A 20,472-nucleotide genomic window follows, 5' to 3' on the forward strand; every position below is an offset into this window, starting at 1 on the left:
GGTGCCAGGTCAACACAGAGACACTGCAAGAGATAAGGTGGGAAGCAGGGAAAGGCCAGATGACAGGGTGTGGGGATTGTGATGCCAGAACTAGAGTTCAGAAACAACATGTGGAAGGATCCGGAGAGAGAGCAATAAGCAAGCCCGGGAGATGGCTTTCATCTTTAAGGGAAAGGATCTACCGATGTCTCTGGGGACATTCAGCCCAAATCCTCCAGCTAAATGGCCCCGGATCAGCAGGATCTATGCTACTTGGGCTCCTGGAGGTCCTGTCTATACTGTAGGCTTCTCCCCATGGCCTGAGTCTCTCCTGCCAGGTGAGCCCATGCACCCCAGGGCTGCACTGGCTTCTCCCGGGCAAATTAATCTAACTGCACTCCCTTCAACATCCTGGGCCTCTCCTGGCAGGTGTGGGGTGGCCTGTCGTGTAGGAAAAGTAGATGAAGCCATGTGGATGTGACGTGAAGAAAGTTCTCTGGCCAAACACTATGTCCATTTACCCTGCAGCTGATGTCTGAAACCCCAGCGTTCTCCAAGCCGTGAAGTCCTGTCCTGCTGGGAAGCAGCATCTGCGCTCGGCCCTGGGGTTCGGTGAGAAGGAGGCAGGCCGGGTCCTTGTCCTCTGGGAGCCTGCTGCTTGCTAGACCTGGGCGTCCCGGGCCAACTTGGATCCTTGCTGAGTTGCAGGCACTTCGCACAGGGTATCACGCCAAGCGGTTATCAGTCCTTGAGACCTCGGAGTTGCAAATCCTCAAGACGCGATTTTTATAGGGGTCTGGAGAAGCCGACGGGCACAGAGGTGAGGGGGAAGGAAGGCCGCCGATGGCACCAGAGACCCTCATGGGTCCAGCAGAGCCCAAGCATCCACCCCAGCCTGTCCTGGGGACCCCCCTTGCCCCATGTAGCTGGGTCCTCAGGAGGCTTCCACTCAGATGTAATCCAGATGCTTAAAGTGCCAACGTAACTCCAAATAAGCTTTGTTTTCTCCCAAGGAGGGGAATCCAGTCCACAGGGGTTGCCAGGCAGTTTAATGACTGCTGAGAAGTGGTGAAGATCAAATTCTTCTTAGGGATAAATCATCTCTTAATTTTCCATAAAAATGCACATTTTGGAGAGAGAAAGGGCGTATCATTCATAGCTTTATAATGGGCACTAGAATTCCTGGCACAGCTCTACATCCTCCATGGTAGGCATGCTTCAGCTCATTCCAGGCCCCTTTCAAGTCCCACCCCGGGTTTTCCTTCTTTCTGACTTCCTGCTCTCATTGTGCCCTCTCCTGTAGTATGAGTAGCTCCTGTTAGTAAGTTTCTTTGCCGGGCGCGGTGGCTCAAGCCTGTAATCCCAGCACTTTGGGAGGCCGAGACAGGCGGATCATGAGGTCAGGAGATCGAGACCATCCTGGCTAACACAGTGAAACCCCGTCTCTACTAAAAAATACAAAAAACTAGCCGGGCGAGGTGGCAGGCACCTGTAGTCCCAGCTACTCGGGACGCTAAGGCAGGAGAATGGCATGAACCCGGGAGGCGGCGCTTGCAGTGAGCTGAGATCCAGCCACTGCACTCCAGCCTGGGCGACAGAGCAAGACTCCGTCTCAAAAAAAAAAAATAAGTTTCTCTGGTACAAAGGCAGACTGGAGTGTTATAATGAAAGTACAAATGCATTTTGATTGGAATACGAGGGAGGAGTCTGTTGGTTCTTGTTTTATTTGTATTTTTAACTTTCGTGGGTACATCGTAGGTATATATATCAATGCGGCACATGAGCTATTTTGGTTCAGGAATGCAACGTGTAATAATCACATCGTAAGAATGGGGTATCCGTCCCCTCAAGCATTTATCCTTTGTGTTACAAACAATCCAATTACACTGTTTTACTTATTTTTAAATGTACAATTAAATTACTATTGTAGTTCCTCTGTTGTACTATCAAATACTAGGTCTTTTTTTTTTTTTTTGAGACAGAGTCTTGCTCTGTCGCCCAGGCTAGAGTGCAGTGGTGCAATCTTGGCTCACTGCAGCTTCCACCTCCCAGGATCAAGCAATTCACATGCCTCAGCCACCCGAGCAGCTGGGATTACAGGCATGTGCCACCATGCCCAGCTAATATTTGTATTTGTAGTAGAGACGGGGTTTCACCATGTTGGCCAGGCTGGTCTCGAACTCCTGGCCTCAAGTGATCCATCTGCCTTGGCCTCCCAAAGTGTTGGGATTACAGGCATGAGCCACCGTGCCCAGCCAAATACTAGGGTTTTTTGTTTTTGTTTTTTTGTCTTTTAGACAAGTTTTGCTCTGTCACCCAGGCTGGAGTATAGTGGTGCAATCTCAGCTCACTGGAACCTCCACCTCCTGAGTTCAAGTGATTCTCCTGCCTCAGCCTCCCGAGTAGCTGGGACTACAAGCACATGCCACCACGCCTGGCTAATTTTTGTATTTTTAGTAGAGATGGGGTTTCACCATGTTGGCCGGGCTGGTCTCAAACTCCTGACCTCAGGTGATCCGCCTGCCTTGGCCTCCCAAAGTGCTGGGATTACAGGTATGAGCCAATGCGCCCGGCCAAATACTACGTCTTATTCAAGGGGGCCTGCTGTTTTGATGAGAAGGATTTGAAAATATTTAGCAGGGGAGGAGGAATTTGAGTTGGACTTCAGCAGGCTAATATCGCTGTTGTGGGGGCTGCAGGCAGTGGTTAGGGATTCAAATGGAGGAATAATGGGAGTAAACAGAAGTTGGAGTTGGGGGCGGGGAGCCCTGGCGGGCAGGTGCAGAGGAGGGAAGCAGGCTCTGCGAGATGGTGAGTCCTGGGCGTTAATGTGGAATGCCACTCGGAGCTCACAATGCCGGGTGCTGCACATGTGTGAACTCATGGAATCCTCACCAGGAATCCTATGCGGTAGCTATCCTGTTGTTATTCCCACTGAACAGACAAGGAAACTGAGGCACAGGGAGGGTAAGTCAGTTGACAAATGGCAGAGGGAGTCTGACCCTAGAGCTCATGCTCTTCTCTGGAGACCTCTTCCTCCTCGCTGGTGCGCTGGTGCATTAGTTTGCTCAGGCGGCCGTAACAAAGAACCACAGACCCAGCAGCTCAAACAACACGTATTTTCTCATGGTTCTAAAGATACAAAGTCCAAGATCAAGGTGACAACAGGGCTGGTTCCTCCTGAGGCCTCTCTCCTTGGCAGGGTCTTTCCTCTGTGCATGCAAATCTCCAGCGTCTGTGTGTCCACACTTCCCCGTTATTAAGAGCACCCATCAGACGGAATTAGGGATCACCCTAACAGCCTCGTGTTCACTTCATCACCTCTTCAAAGAATTTATCTCCAAATGAAGTCATATTCTGATGTCCTGGGAGTTAGGGCTTCAACGTGTGAATCGGAGGGACACAGTTCGGCCCTAACAGGTGGGGAAGTCCAGTCGAGAACGCTCTGGCAGCAGAGCTGGGAAGGTCTTGGCTGGGTTTCAGGGGATCAGCGTGGCAGCTGTGTGTGGGTGGCATGGATGGGGTTGTGACCCTGGACTTTGGCCACATACTGGGGTGACCCAAGGAGTTTTTAACAATCCCAGTGCCCCTGCTGTACCCCAGACCAACTAAACCGGACTGGCTGGAGTGGGGCCCAGGTATCTGTTATCTGTGAAGTTCCCATTGTGCAGCCAAGAGATCAGAGGAAAGATGGCCTGGAAACCAAGACACCTGGCGTGGAAAGGGAGTGGGATTTGGAAACCGATAGGTTCAGGCCCAGGGAGCATGAGAGCTGCCACAACTGCTGAGCTGAATCCAGCCCATGGCAGGCCACTCAAGCCATTGTCCAAGAGGCTCAATGGCTGTAATCACAGAACGCCATCTCTCTGAGCTCAGAGACCATGCGACACTCTGCTCCTGGGGCCCCCTGAAGCTGTGCCTCAGGCCACGCTGCCACCACTGACCCCCAGGCCTGGGCCTATGGCTTCAAAGGCTACTCTCTCTGCTCAATGCCCTCATTTTATGAATGGAACAGCAGATTCCAGTGATGTACGGTGACCTTCCCTATCAAGAATAAAATCTATGCTGGTGATACGTCAGGAAATGGAATCACGAGGATTCCATTTGAAAACCAGGATTTGAAAACCACCAGCTTTTCAAAGGGCAGACCTGAGGGTGGTCCTTACGCTTTTCTCTCTCAGTAGATTCCTGCAAGTTCAGCCGAAGAGGATGGGCTTGTCCTTGGAGCCCAGGGCTGGTGGGGACTGGTGGGAGATGGCAGTGGACAGTTTAGGCCAAGGCAGCCAGACCTTCTCTGAAAATGACCACTGGCTGACCAGTCCCTGGACAGCCCCAGCCCACGGGAAGTTCTGGAGGCCAGACCAGTTCTGAGCTGTCCAAAGGGGCAGATGGACTTCTCATCTCAATGGAACTTTCTTCAGAAGGGTCTAAGCACACATGGCCTGCTCCCTGGGGTCGGTCTCTCCTAACTTAGCAAAATGATCCCCTAGGAACTCTAGAGACAACCTGAGCCATGACATTTCCTGCTCATTCATGGCGGCTGCGTAGATTTGCAGGGGCCCCTGCTTTTGTGGGGCTTCCATTTTGGTGGGGGAGACAGAAAACCAAATACATACATAAATAGACAGTACTGAAGGTGCTTATAAGAACGATGAAGAACAATCCCTATGCTTCATAAGCTCACTTCCTGTTTTGAGGTCTTTTCATGAGAATTTATTCTTTAAATGATGGTGCCTCGTTTACCATTCCCTTTCCTCCTGGGGAGGGAAACCCAAGCACAGGTTTTGTGTTGGGTTCCAGGCTACATGCAGCGGGGAGAATGAACACTGTGATGTGTTCTGCCCCTCACAGCCTAGCTGGGGACGAAGGACCAAGCCTGTGGAACAGCAGGCGGGTAGAAGGACAACCCAGGACTGTCTGCCACAGCACTTCCTGAGCAACTGGCAAGAGTGAGGTGCCGGGGGATATGCACGTGTGGGAGGTAGGCCCTACCCTCTGGTTTATAATCAGTGGGGAGGCAGGGTGCCCTGCAATAAGACAACTATACAAGGCAAGGTACCATCGCCATTCATAAGTGTTGTTACCATGGAGGTCTTAATGGGATGTAACAATCCATAAGATTTGGGCCCTGCCTCCATGAAGCTCACAGTCTAACTGGGGAGGTGAGACTGTCTATGTATTTCTGTATCGGCCTTTCTATCTAGTCATCTTTCTGTGTGATAAGGAATTCAGGAAAGAGCTGAGCTGTTACAAGTTAATGGAGGAGGAGAGGTGGCAGTGAAATTAGGAGGGGTGAAGGCAGGTGGGCAGGAAAGGCAGGGGAGGTGGGGCAAAGGCATCTGCAGCTGGGGCGTACTAGTGGCTTAAATGAGACTCAAGAATCCTGGGGTGGTGGTGGAGGCTGACGTGATGGAGGGAAGGTTCTGTGTTGGGTGAGACTGCACAGAAGAGTGAGGCTAGATGATGAAGGAAGTCCCTGGACCCAAGCACCACCTCCCTATTGGACAGGTGGAAACCCAAGATCCCTGGGAGGTAGACAAGGGGGGGTTGAGTCATGCAGTCTCCAAAGCTGGGGGAGGCTCCTTGCCCACACTGCCTGCCTGCACCCCCATCACTTCCTGCTGACATGGGCCCAGGATGCCACAGTGGGCACCAGATGTGGGTTCCGACTCTCTCTGAGGGACTCCCATGATGAAAATGGACCTTTCCATAAAGTGGTTTGGGGGGCCAAAGGGGATTTTTTCAATAGGGCCATTTGGAAATCCATGGGGGCAACAAAAGCCTGGACTTTCGTGACAGGTCATGACGGTGACTCAAAGGTGGCAGAAAAAAGAACGCTGAGCGGGCTCCTGTAGAGCAGCTCCGTAACCAGCCAGCCCAGTTTCCCCTCTGCAAGCACAGAAGAATGCAGGGGTGGGGGAAGGCTTCCTCGAGGAGGTGACCACTGAGCCATGCTAAAATTCAGCACAAACAGGAATCAGTGAGAGGGAAGGCCAGAGGGCTGGAGAAGGGGGCAGATCAGGCAGGGCTTGCGGACCAAGTAGATTCGGGTCTTTCATCTCGGAGGACCGGGAATCCCCTGGATGATTTTAAGCATAAGAAGCGATGTTTTTAGAATAGCTCTCTGCCTGCAGCCTGGGGGAAGCCGGAAGGAGAGAGTGGGTGCAGAGAGACCAGGTCGAAGACTCAGCCATCCTTCTGCGAGGAGCAGGAGCAGCTCCTTCAGCCCTGGCCTTTGCACTTGCTGTCCCTTGGGTCCCTTGATCTTTGGACATGCCTCCTTTGCAACCAGGTCTCCATCCCCTCTTCAGAGGGCCTTCCCAGGCCATCCTCTCGGCTGGATCCCTGGCCCCCCGTCACGCTCTGTGCCACCTCATCCTTCACTAGCTGGAAACACCACTCATTTCTCTGCTGCTTGTCACCTGCTCGTGAAAGTTCTAGGCATCTCCTCTGCTTGTGTTCCACGGAGCACGGCCCTATGACCAGGAAGTTTCCATATACATCGGCCACGACTCTCAGTGGGCAGCGGGGGAGGTAAACAGGGTAGACTGGGCCCCTCCTGGGCTCATGGCCCACACAGCAGGAGGCAGGGAGAGGAGAAGACAGGATGCGGAACGGAAGGGGAGGCAGACAGGACTGGCAGATGTGCTTCTGAACCTAGAGGATGGGATGGAGTGAGGCATCCCACTGGATACCAAGTCCGTGGAGGGCTGTTACTGAGGATTCAGTTGTGTGGGGCCTTGCCACGGGGCCTCAGGACTCCAAGGTAACGCTCCAGACACGAAAGAGGCATCCCTGGCCTGGTCCCCTCTGCTGGGGCAGACTACAGGCTCGCTCTGCTGGGGGCTAACAAACAGAGCGGAACCGCATGTCTGGATCTTGAGAGGATCTTGGGGGTGCACACAGTGGGCAGGGAGGGAATTAAGCGTGCCTGGGGCAGCTGCTCTGGAGACGGAGCTTTGGGGCAGCATTCCCCAGCAGCCCACGCCCCTTATCTAAGCTGGATCCAGCAGCCGGCATCTCTAGGGGGCTGAACGTTCCATTCTTTGCTGGCAAGAGAACACAAGGCCACAGAATGCCGTGATGAGAAATAAAGGACCCAGTGACTCAACGCATTTGTGACAGGTTTATTGTGGAGCGCTGCATGGGCCTGCCAACACAGTCCAGACGTGACATTTAAAAGCCCTGCACATTCCATTTTCCCTGGTGGCCTCCCCACCGTTGACCGTGTGAAACACAGGCAGCTTGTCCACATCAACCACGAGTCTGCTGAGTAGGCTCTGGTCTTTGGTCCAGAGGTCTCTGCACATTGCAGGAGTGCAGCAAAGGTGTTTAAAAAGCTGCTTGCTTCCACCGGTGGGCCTCCTGCTATCAGGAAAGGGGGCCAGGGTTCGTGCACAAATTGGTGCGGCAGATCTTACAATGAGATAGCTCAAAGTTTTTAGGGAAGCTGTCCAATCTTTTCTCCCTGAAATTCCTAATCTATAAAAGCACGTTTTCTAAAAGGTCTTAAAAAGGCACATAACCTACCTGCTGTTTTGGTTTAATGAAAAAAGCCACTTGATTGGATTCCGTGATGCTCACTGACCAGGCACAAATGCCTTTTCTCTCCAATAAAAACAACAGCAACAAAGCTACTATTCTCTGCTTATTTTCTGCTAGATGTCATCATTATCTCTCCATATGTAAAACAGGTTACATAACTTGCCCAAGATCACACCACTAGTAAGTAGCAGAGCCGGCATTTGAACCCGAGCTCTGAGTCACCATCCTGGATTGCTTATTAAGCCTCTATAAGGTCCCCAGATGCAGTTATGTGGACTCCCCACTCTGAATCACTATCTTCTTACAGGCAGGTGGCCTACAGGAAAATAGAATGTTCCAAAATCATAAGAGAAATGGAGTAAAATATTAGGCTGAACTTGGAGAGAAGCCGTGTTGTTATACACAGCACCATGTTTTTCTGGAGGCCAGGAATGAAAATTGAGAAGCTACAGCAGCACATGTTCTTATGTTTGGCTCAGACTGAGGGCGTCTTAAGCAAGCCTGAGCCTTTGGCAAACTCGCCCAGTGGAGGCGAGAAGGACGAAGGGCTGAGGCGGGTCAGCACGGAGCTTGTGCATTGAAAATGTGTTGGAATCCTTACCAATGGCTCCAAACTCCCATGGCAACCCCAGCATCGAGGAAATCACATGAGGGAAGAGGGGCCCCTTCCTGATCTTTCCAAAGATGCAGCCACCAGTTCTGTGGAGGCAGGAGCTCTGGGACTGTGGACACACCTGTCCATGTATGTATGCATCAAACGGTACACCTAGAACAAGGACTCGCCAGAGAGTTTGAAAAGCTGACTTGAGAACATCACTATGTTTCCCGAGAGCCTCAGTGCCCTCAGCCGTAGGTGCAGGCTTTGGGCTCAGTGTTCTCTAAGATCTCGACTTCACTGAATAATCCACAGAGAACATCCTGCGCTCCACCCCAGTCCAGACCTTTCCCCACTTCCTGGGTGGGGCCTGGGAAGCAGCGCAGTGGACCAGCGTGCATGAGTGTGTGGGGACAGGTATCAGAAGGGGGCAGGACAGCATGGGAAATGGGAGGGGAAAGCAGGGGTGTCAGGAGTTTCATCCTCTCCCTGAGGGAAACAGCGTCCTTGATGAAAACTGGCAGACCAAAAGTGTTCTCCCCTCTCCTGGGTCAGAGTTCAGAGAAACCGCACCAAGAGGAGGAAGTATTCAGCTTTTAAAGACATGATAGGCTGAGTCAAAATAAGGAACATCTCTTTTGAGGCTTGCAATATCACTCAGAAGTGATGTGCCAAGCAGATGTGGAAATAGCAGCTGTCAGCCTTTGCCAGAATTTTCTATATAGCGGTATTTATCTGCCTTCTGGCTGTACCCTGAACTCACCGTTTGACCTACTGTTACCAAGCTACAGATGTAGGCATTTAAGTCCCCTGAAAGTTGCTGCTCACTGTCACACACACACACACACACACACACACTGTTGATATCATAAAACAATAGCATGGTAGCTGGTAGCTTCTAAGAGGTAGTATGCCCAATATTGAGTTGCACGGGCACTATATATATAGCTTATAGCTGATGCTCATTTTTTATAAACAAAACGTTTTTGTGAATCAGGTCATACACCTGAAAAATGCCTGGGGAGCTTTCAGTTTACAGAATAGATTCTGAGAGTCTATGGAGCCCTCTGAAATGGAATAGCTCACTAGACATCAGGAGACACTCTGGAAGCCTGGTTTTTCCTATGTGGGGTTTTCTTGAAGAAGTGCCCAAGAGCGGCCGGGCGCGGTGGCTCACGCCTGTAATCCCTGCACTTTGGGAGGCCGAGGCGGGCGGATCACGAGGTCAGGAGATGGAGACCACCTGGCTAACACGGTGAAACCCCGACTCTACTAATAATACAAAAAAATTAGCCGGGCGCAGTGGCGGGTCCTGTAGTCCCAGCTACTCGGGAGGCTGAGGCAGGAGAAAGGCGTGAACCCAGGAGGTGGAGCTTGCAGTGAGCCGAGATCACACCACTGCACTCCAGCCTAGGCGACAGCGAGACTCCGTCTCCAAAAAAAAAAAAAAAAAAAAAAAAAAGTGCCCAAGGGAACTCTGGCTGAAGCGAAACATTCACATAAGGCTACTGTGATCTTGGACTTCATTACGTCTCCCTATCCTACCAGACCCAAAATACCAGACATTTCAAAGAAGGAGCTATTTTTCCTTGCATTTTTGGGACCACTGGCATCCAATGTTGTTTCCATAAAAATTCTCTTGGGTATTTTTGGAACAAAAGAGAATGAATAGGATTAATGAAGCAGGACTGCGATTTGCTGTGCCCGTTCCCCAACTGTTACCTGGGTGGGGTGCTGCCCCTGCCCTGTGCTGGAGTGGAGACTTGGCCCAGACAACCGTCCCTGGTCCTCAGCCTCCTTCTTAGACCAAATGAGCAAGAGATTCCAGGAGCAGCCCCTTCCAAGGCCACTGTTGCTTTTGGGAAGCTCACATCTAAAGGAAAAGGAAACTGGAGAGACAGCATGGTCTCCTCTCTGAGGGTGATGTGGTCTGTGTCAAAGCTGAGACTCTGGTGTTTTCTATAGTCACTGGTTGACTTCATTCACTCATTCAAAAATAGGCATTTTTTTTTTAACCTAACCTACCATGTGCCAGGTGATGATATATTGTACTAGGATGAATTATAGATTGCTATTTTTACAGGTAAGAATTGACAATTTCATATGGTTAAACCTAATAGAGTGTTTTCCTAAGTTAGTGTTACTTGTTTTCTTCTGATGGCATCAACGAAGGCATAGACAACCCAATCACTACTATTTGCTATGGTGGCCTGGGTCTGCCCAGGTTCCTTTCCAGAAACAGGGCAGATACCAGTTTCTACCATGCATGTAATGGTGAGATATTTTGTGACTTAATATAGGGCTAAGTTACTGCTTTAAATTGGCTTCTCCCAGACACCCTTTTATGCAGAGGCAGTGTGAGCCCTGGGCCACTTGGGGAGCTCAACCACCATGGCTCCCCAACTCTGCAGGCCCTGCTCTGCAGTGTGGAGAGGCAGCCGGCCGGAGGAGAACGATTCGTAAGTGCGCAATGAAGACAATCGCTTTTGGACCCATCTTGTCTAATGCTACCGGAGCAAGACTGTACCCAAAGTTCACTCGCAAATATATTGACACAGACCAATATGGAATTAAATGATTTAATAATCAGTTAAAAAACGAAAACAGGCCGGGCGTGGTGGCTCACACCTGTAATCCCAGCACTTTGGGAGGCCGAGGTGGGTGGATCACCTGAAGTTAGGAGTTCAAGACCAGCCTGGCCAACATGGTGAAACCCCATCTCTACTAAAAATACAAAAATTAGACCAGGCGCGGTGGCTCACGCATGTAATCCCAGTGCTTTGGGAGGCTGACGTGGGTGGATCACTTGAGGTCAGGAGTTGGAGAACAGCCTGGCCAACATGGTGAAACTCTGTCTCTACCAAAAATACAAAATGCAGCTGGACGTGGTAGTGCACGCCCATAATCCCAGCTACTCAGGAGGCTGAGGCAGGCGAACCCAGGAGGCGAAGGTTGCAGTGAGCTGAGATCGTGTCACTGCACTCCAGTCTGGGTGACAGAGTGAGACTGTCTCAAAAAAAAAAAAAAAAAAAAGCTAAAGAACATACAAACCAAAACCTGACACCTTTAAACTCTGAGGCCATAGGAGATACCTAGTATCCCTTCACTAATTTATTAGAAGATGCTTTCTTTCCCTTGTACTCAATTTTCTGTTAACCAGATTCTCTGTGAATATTATTCAAGTAGTTTAATACAGTACGAAAGTGCAGAGTATGGGAGATAATAAACAAGATTCTGAAATTTAAAAGAAAGGTCCTGAGATACTTTTGATGCTGCAGATACATGACATGAGCTTAAGTGATTAAATTTATTCAACAGGAGTTACTGGGGCAGCCTTTCTGGTGGCGAATAACCAGGTGAACATTAACCACAGTGGCCAGCAGGGTGAGACTTGGGCTTCTCAACCTCAGCTCTGGTGACATCTGGGGCCAGATCATTCTTTGTGGTGGGGGACTGTCCTGTGCACTGCAGGATGATGAGCAGCATCCCTGACTCTCCCATGAGATACGAGCAGCACTTCCACTGGCTGAGAATCACGGGGTCCAATGGATACAACAAAACGCAAACTCAATGAGTTGTAGGGGCAAAGCACAGCTTCCTGGGGGAACAACCCGTGTCAGCTTCACAAAGCTGGAGGCAAGCCTGGGGGAATGGCCTATGGTGAGGGCGCAGGGCCTCTGGAGTGAGTGAGGTAGAGTGTTATGGAGTAGTACCCACCTTGACAACTGCATCCCTTCCAGCCAAACTCAAGACTGGAGAAGCAACACTGGCTTACACAGCTGAAGGGGTCCTGGGGAAGAGATGGACTTGCAGACTCAACCATTGCTCCACAAGGGGGTGGCCTGGGGAACAGTGAGAAGGATCTCTCCACCCACCTCTGGGCCTTTGTATGTCCTGACAGCTCCATCTATGATAGCCACACCTCTTCCCCCCCTCCATCTGGCTCCTCCTTACTCTTCAGGTCTCAGCTCAAATGGCTTTCCCCGCCCCGCCCCCTGAAGGTTCTCTGATCCTTTCCCTGAGGCCACCCTCCCCTGGCCCTGCCAGTCTGTTCAGTGGTGCCTCGCATCCAAACTTCTAGTGCAGAATTTGTCACCTTGTCACACACATACTGTGTATATTTATATGGATTGCAGGAGTTTGGTTTCCTGTTTGTTCCTCCCATTAAAATATGAACTCCACGAAGACAGAGACCCTGTTTCCATGGAGTACCACACTCCTCCCAGAAGCCAATGGGGCACCCGACACATGGTAGACATCCCCACCCCCCACCAATTATCTGCTAAATTGATGAGGGAAACCACTTTTCCACTGAATGGCAGGAGAGATCCAATAAGTGAAGCTCATGAGGATGGAATCAACCATGTGGTCATTGCAGCAAACAGTGGCATCAATGTGGATGCTGGTTTATTTCTGCAAAGTGTGCCAGGTAGAAGCTGATCCCAGACAACAACGTAGGACATGTGCAAGTGTCTGTCTTTACCCACATATTTTTGGAGGTGTTCACCAGTACCTTATTATGATACATCTTTTCGACAAACGGTTTGTACCCTGAGCCCAATTACACACCCTCAATGTGTCGACAACTTACATCAAAAGCCTGGTGAGACAGTGAACTGCTAACCTGAGTGATAGAGTTCTATGCTTCAAAACTGGTATTATAAAGAATGATCGTTTGCATACTGATCAGGGAGGGTGGAGAGTAAGGGGACAGGGAGGGCTGTTCAACAAAGACTCAGCGAGCCTCTGATTATGTCTGTATTTCAAAGAGCACAGGTCATGGTTGACACGCGGGCAGCAAGCACACTACTGATATCTAGTCTGCTTGGTTCCTCACCACCACTGCCAGGTTCCAACATCAAGAACACAGAGACATTTCCGTCTAACTTTTATATGAAGAATTTAATTATCTATACACGTAACTAATTCAAAAGGTTGTATTACAGTTGTTAAAGCCGCAGGTTTATATATTTATATATTTTACATTCATATCCATGAAAATACTGAAGCGCAACTGAACGAGGAGGAGAGGTCCTCGCTCTCTGCACCATGTGAAAGGAGAAGGACCTCTACACGACCACCAGCACAGCCTCCCGACCGCCGGGAGAACGCGAGGGGAGTGCGCGTTACAGAGTCTTTAGAAGGACAGCTAGATTGTGCTTGAGGCTCCCCCTGCCCCATTTTCTGTGCCGTGAGCAGCAGGCATTTTTATTGAGAGCTTCCAACTAGTGTTTAAAAGACAAACAGGGCTTCGGCTACAGCATATCTAACACACAAACCGACCATGAGCTCCATTTCATATTAATCTGTAGAAATTCCACAGTCTAGTTAAAAAATGTAAACATTGGAAATTAATTGCAGGGAGATTTCTATACATTCTTTCTTGTCAAGAAAATTACTTGTTCAAAATAGGTCATTCCATGAAAAGTAATTGGAATAAAACTTCATGTAACAGAGACTAAAAAGAGATTGTGGAGATCGTTGATCCTAACGACCTCAACGGTGTTGTCTACTGATTTTATGCGATGCAAACACGCAAAATTAAAAACCCCAAACAAAACACCAACTCAACCAGATAAATCTGAGACCAAACAAAAACAGAGTGCTTTCTCATGTGGCTACAGGGTCACTGTGCAAAATCAAATCAAATGCAATATGATTAGAGCATCATACAAGGTAATAGCTTTGCCATGGAAAGAACTGATTTCTTATGTACAGGATGTATTACATGCTCAACAAGGTACAGCTGATACACACAAACAAGCACAAACACCTTCGCTTTAATTAGGTTCATTCTACACGTCTTTAAAACAGAGATACTGAACTCCTCTGCACTTCTATAGCAAGAGGGGAAAGCCCCAAACTACACAATTTAGTTGGTAACACTGGACAAAATGAAAAAATACATCAAGTCTCAGATTTATGGACATTTGGAACAATTTTTAATAGCACATGCAGCATTCCTTGATAGTGGGTCTTTTTGCAAAACCAAAATAGCAAATAAGTCATTTATTTATTTTGTTTATTAAAAGGCTAAAATATATATTTAAAAATAATTTTAAAACTATTGAAAGCACCTGTGCAAAGGTGGGGGAAAGTCAATTTGAGTAACTAGGAAAGCCACAAAAGGACCCACTACCCTGTGTGTTTTTGTAATTTTTGCTCCTGTCTCTGCAAGTAGTAACTCAAACATTGCGATCACATGCAACTAAGGTAAAATGAGGTAAACTGCTCTGCAGTGAGTTCTTCTACTCAGAAGGCAGTAGGTGATCATGCTGGAAGTCACATGATCAAGGCTGCATCTCCCATCATCCCTCTGGGCAGTGATATGGGATAGTGGGTCTCTTTGAGGACTTTCAAGCCTGAGGGGGGGATGGACAACATATGATTCCTAGAAAAAGGAGGAAAACAACACATAAGCAAAACAAAACAATGAGCAAAATTCAAGCTAGGAAAATGAGTCAGGCATGTAAACAGCATGGGGCCAAAAAAATTTGGAAAAAAAAAAAAAAAAAAAAAGGAAAAAGGAGGGAGGGGAGGAAGGGGACATGCTACAGAAGGAATGAAAATTAAAGAAAAATAAAACCCCACGAGTTAAACTCTTGCATTACAGAAGGTCTTCAAAGAGACGACTGCGAATGCAGCAATGGTCTAGCTTTAAGTTCTGCAAACAAAGCTCAGCAGAATCAGAGCAATGCTGCATGTTTTACCGGAAGATACCAGAGAGGCAAGGCGACAGAGCCACCAGGGCACTTACATTGCTGGCTTGGGTCCATGTCTGTGGTCAGCTTCACATAATTGGATGGGAAGAGCCCCACTTGTCCATTGACTTCCCCCTTCCACCAGTCGGGGTCCTCCTTGTTGAGGACGTTGATGATCTGGCCCTTGTTGAATGCCAGCTCGTCGTCGTTCTGCGCAGTGTAGTCGTACATCCCAATCACCTGGCACACTGCAGGAGACAGGGCTGGGTGAGCGGCTGCACACCCACTGAAGAATGCGCAACGGGCACCGCGCAGCCGTTCAACATTCCCAGCTACTCTTTCTGTACTTTCAGAAGAGGGTGACAGTAGGTGGAACTGTTCTATTGGGCTTTTTGCAGTGTGGGCAATAGGGTAAGATGAAGAATTAAAAACCAAGACAACAGCAAAATTGTCACACTAAGTCTTTAGAGTTTTTTTTTGTTTTGTTTTGTTTTTTTTGAGATGGAATCTCACTCAATCGCCCAGGCTGGAGTGCCGTGGAGTGATCTCGGCTCACTGCAAACTCTGCCTCCCAGGTTCATGCCATTCTCCTGCCTCAGCCTCCCAAGTAGCTGGGACTACAGGTGCCTGCCACCTCGCCCGGCTAATTTTTTTGTATTTTTAGTTAGAGACGGGGTTTCACCGTGTTGTTAGCCAGGATGGTCTCAATCTCCTTACCTTGTGATCCGCCTGCCTTGGCCTCCCAAAGTGCTGGGATTACAGGCGTGAACCACTGCGCCCGGCCAGTCTTTAGTTTTTATAATATCATCCTCTTTTTCATGTTTACTTGTCAGCAGAAAATGTACAGTGCTAATCGAGGGCTTTCGTTTCAAGTGCAGTGGAACTCCTTTCTACTGCTGACTCCAGAAAGACCGGCCCAACCCCATCCCATCTTCTGCTGCGCAGGACAGCTGTGTATCATGGGGACTTTACTATCATTTTTCCTTTTTGGTTTAAAGTAGAAGGTAATCATCATTTGACCTCCAAGAATCCCAAATCTTAGGGAGAACTAAAACTAGTGATTGGAGACAGAGCCTCGCTCTGTTGCCCAGGCTGGAGTGCAGTGGCACGATCTCAGCTCACTGCAACCTTCACCTTCAGGGTTCAACCGATATCTGGTCCTTCCGAAAGAGGCCTCAGCCTCTTGAGTAGCTGGGATTACAGGCATGCACCACTATGCCTGGCTAATTTTTGTACTTTTAGCAGAGATGGGGTTTCACCATGTTGGCCAGGCTGGTCTCGAACTCCTGGCTTCAAGAGAGCCACCTGCCTCGGCCTCCTAAAGTGCTGGGATTACAAGGCACGTGCCACCATGCCATGCCTAAAACCAGTGTTTCAAACGATTTTTCTAATGCTGTATCTTTGCGTCTCAAAATGTTGTCTTGAAATAAATCTCCACCCTCAAGAACACTTTTTCTTTTCTCGTTTTCTCTCAAGCCTACAGGAGGTAAAACTGTTCTCATTCTTCGGCACTTCTACTTCAGATGAGTCTGCACCAACAGGTCACAGTCCCTGTGAATCTTTCTTAACCAGCATATATAAATAGGTTCAGGCTTTTCAAATTCTCCAGCTAATTTAATCACTTCAGCAACTGATTTCAGTGGGCCTGAGGAAGGGGCTGTACACGGAAGTCGAGGGATACTGACACATCTCCCCAAGGAACAGCAAACCCTGCGGGAACCACATTCCTCAGCCTACACGAGACCACACCTCAAGCAAAGAGGCCCAGTGGGAACTGGGGCTCATCACAAAATTTGCCCATCCTTTAATTTCTTCAGAAGGCTGCCAGGTTTTAATCTTATCTCACTGGGTACATACAGCACAGATATTTAACCACAAAGCATTGGAACAAAAATTCTACACTTTCCACAAAAGCCAACCAAGAATGGCAGCTTAAAGACCTAAAACAGAAACCTGCTCCCCTGACCTCACCTCTCTCAGATCTTGCTGAAGCATCTAATTTGGTCCCTTCAATCAGAAAACAGCCAACTGGGCCAACTGCTGTGCTCTGTTCTTTTCCAGTCCTCCAGGAAAGTGTGTACAACATCCTGCCCGCCCTGCGGAGCCCCCTCTGCCCACAGTGAATGTCACAGGGGAGCTATTTTGGTCTTCACTGAACACCACTTTACAGCCCCCCAACCCCCGTGGCCCCCAGCTCCATCTCCTGACCTACTGAGACCCCAGCCATTTATTTTTGGGTGTCCCTTTCTGTCACCTCACCCCCTAGCCTAAACCCCAATGTAAATGGCTGGAAGGAAATCAAGAGGAAAATGTGGCCTTAATGCCACAGCATTCATGACTCCTGCAGGAAGAGCGTTCCAACAAGGGTTCTGTTGTATGCAGCACAGAAAAGCCACTTAGATATCTGGTCCTTTCGAAAGACATATTCCGTATCACATTAGTTGGGTGTCAGTCCCAGCAAGTACAGGAAGTGCTTTAAAGCACATGTGAAAAACAACGTAAATATATTTAATGAGGAAATCAAGTGGAAAAACTCAAGTGACATGCAGACCATTTTCCAGTTAGAAATGGGAAACTCCTTACCTGCCGCTAATGCTGTTGACTTAGGTGGCTCTGTTGGAGTGATTTTGCTTGTTCCAGGGCTTAGAAGTTTTACATAATTAGCTGGGAACCAGCCTATCTGGCGCTTTTTCCCACGTGCCTGGTAAAAAAATAATTACATCAAACATTTTTAAAGGCTCATCTTTTATAATACAGCTCACTTTATAACAGAGCAGTTATGTAAAGCTTACATATAATTGAAAAACAAACGACATTAAGGGTAAAATCTATGGATTACTGTGTCACAAAAGTAAAACACCATAGCTAAAATTCAAATTGTGGCAATCACTGGTCAGCAAAGCCCAGAATGTTTTTGCTTGGGCTAGACCGTGTGGATCAGAAAATCAGGGTATACCATGGATTGCCTGGGATAGAAAATTCTGCTCATGTAATGCTAGCACTCAGCTGTTAATTTCAGGAAATGCAGACATTATGGTTAATGCCAACACCGTATATGGGTTTTAGGAACAATAATAATAATAATGATGATGGCCATCAATACCGAGTACTACTTCTTTTTTTTAAAATTAATTAATTATTTTTTGAGATGGAGTCTCGCTCTGTTGCCCAGGCTGGGGTGCAGTGGCACGACTAGGCTCACTGCAAGCTCCGCCTCCCAGGTTCACGCCATTCTCCCGCCTCAGCCTCCAGAGTAGCTGGGACTACCGGCACCCACCACCACGCCCGGTTAATTTTGGTTTTGTATTTTTAGTAGAGATGGGGTTTCACCGTGTTAGCCAGGATGGTCTCAATCTCCTGACCTCGTAATCTGCACCCCTCGGCCTCCCAAAGGGCTGGGATTACAGGCGTGAGCCACTGCACCTGGCCCTCACTGAGTACTTTTTATGAGCCAGGCCCTGTGCATTTATGCACACAATTCCAGAAGGATAGTACTATCATTATTCCCAATTTCCAGATGAAAAGTTGAGTGACAGCCCCAAGACCACAGGCAGTTAGTGGCAAGCCAAGATGCACTCATGTGTCTGCATGCTGCTTTATGGGTAATATACATCAAGGTGACACACATGCAGTACACACAGAACACAAGGAGGCTCGATGTTATTTTCACAAACCCGTAGGCCCATGTGATGGCTAAAGCCACATTTTTCACTGCCACTTCTTTCTCACTTAATTCAATCTGATTCAACACAAGAGTCATCTATGCAGTGTTTCTGCACCATGCTGTTAGAAAGGGACAGTAGATGACCGTCCCTATAAACCCGGGGAGTTTCCAACCAAGGTGGTGAGGCAGGTTTTGCAGTTAGGACACAATCCCATGAAAAGACTCGAGTTAGGGATCATGAATCGGGCTTTGACTACCCTTCTGTACACCACCAAGAGAACCCAAAACTACTCGTGCATACACATGCATGCGTACACACACACATACACACGTCTAGAAACAAGGCTTTGATCAAAACAGCAGCCTCTGGGGACAAGGGTGGGAGGGGGACATTTATATTCCCTCATAACTTTTGAATTTTAAACCATGTGACTATAATTACCTATTCCCTAAATAAGGAAATAAAACGAAAAGAAAACTTCCACCACATTACGTGTGCCCTCCCACCTGCCAGTTTATCAAGAGGGATGCCTCTGGGTCACTTTGAGAACACAGAGCAGGCTTCACTTTTCCTTGAGGTCTGACAGATTTCATCCCCTTGGTTCAAGGACTAAAGCTTTTACATTCACAGTGAACCTGCTGATGACTGAAGCCATTTGGTTACAAGTGTCCACGTCTATCCACCGAGTGTACCACCATTCTGCCCGCAATGACACCACTCTTTCCCACACCTCTGCAGCAGAGCACAGACCTCGCTGGTGTTTCCTCATTTGTGGATCCACACGGAGAGTCACTCTGGTGACAGCGCCAGGAGCTCTCCTGGGCCATGGCAACTCAGCCACTTTATTGTGGATCCTAAGAACCACTCAAACTCTCACTTTAGCACAGTGCTAGAGGTGTGGGGACTGAAAAATACGGCTGCTGCCTCCAAGGGGCTAGTCAGCTACAAGTGGAAATAAGAAATGTGCACAGAAAGCAAAGTAATATAAAATACTAAAGAGTGGTGCTGGCATGGGGCCACCGCTGGAGCTCAGGGGAGGAAGATGGCACTTCTGGTTGGGATGGTCACAGAGAGCTTCCAGAAGTGGGATCTGCCAGCTCTTGCGCAAGTGGAGAGGTGGGAGTCGGCGGCCCCTGGCGAGAAATGTCATGAACAAAGGCAGCGAGGCAGAAGAGCAGGGGCTGTTGGTGTTTCAAAGAGGCTGGAGTGGAGACGTCATTGCTCAGCGGTAAGACGTGAGGCTACACTGGGGAGAGGGGCCCGCAGGAAGCCTTCCCCTGGCAGGCGAGGAGGAAAGGCGATGGGAGTCTCCCATGTCTCCAGAACAGGACAGGGGCATGATGCTGGCAGGGCCAATGGGTGACACAGCACAACTCTAAGCAGTGAGTGAGTGGGACCTGAGGGTCTAAGGAGGCCTCTCCCTCCCCAGCACAGGAGAAGGCATGTTGATAAAAAGGAGTGGATTTTCCGGCCTCCAGAGGTCAGATTCCTGAACCAGTGAGGAGCATCTGGCCAGCACTTCTGGAAAGGACAATTATGGGTGTCCACCAGCGAGCTCCCCAGGGGAAGTTTCATCTTTAGTTACACTCCAGGTTGTGCCTTCTAATCTGGCCAAGATGCATTTCTTATATATTCAGCTCTCCAGTGTGGCTCTTCCTGTCCCGGCCTCAGGCTCACCTCCATAGAGTGGTAGACGGGATTGTGTGAGACCCTAGGCCTTCCCCAGCAAGGCCTTCTTCCTTCATGCTCCTGCTGTTCTAACCCCCATTCCTCAGCACCCGAGGGTCTGTCTTCCGTGGCTAGCCCACTGCACGGCAAAGGTTTCCTGCCTCCCTCTTCCCCCTCAAATTTAAGCAGTTCCATACCGTCCTGCTCATGGACAGACAAATACCAGCAGATTGGGGAAGTCAGTCCACAGGCCTACTAACGGCCATCAAAGTGTTCCCATAGGCCCCTTCCTCACAAAGCATTCCAGAAACTATTCCTT

At 48.9% G+C, this 20,472-nt stretch overlaps 1 protein-coding gene across 4 annotated transcripts in view; it reads right to left on the minus strand.

Annotated features, from left to right (window-relative positions):
- ITSN1 (intersectin 1) overlaps positions 1-20,472 on the minus strand; it is a 242,715-nt gene that overhangs the window by 38,298 nt on the left and 183,945 nt on the right. For 3 of the 4 annotated variants that reach the window (XM_023190761.3, XM_023190748.3, XM_023190755.2), the window contains 3 exons: positions 17,404-17,521; positions 14,877-15,068; positions 13,003-14,510 (listed from right to left, as the gene is read on the minus strand). In XM_023190761.3, the coding sequence (XP_023046529.1) occupies positions 14,509-14,510; positions 14,877-15,068; positions 17,404-17,521 (312 nt within the window). In that variant the 3' untranslated portion in view covers positions 13,003-14,508. Of the gene's footprint in view, positions 1-13,002; positions 14,511-14,876; positions 15,069-17,403; positions 17,522-20,472 lie in introns of those variants that run through there. The other variant, XM_023190769.2, reaches the window with a different exon arrangement.

This window comes from Piliocolobus tephrosceles, chromosome 19 (genome assembly GCF_002776525.5).
Source record: "Piliocolobus tephrosceles isolate RC106 chromosome 19, ASM277652v3, whole genome shotgun sequence".
Lineage (NCBI taxonomy): Eukaryota > Metazoa > Chordata > Mammalia > Primates > Cercopithecidae > Piliocolobus > Piliocolobus tephrosceles.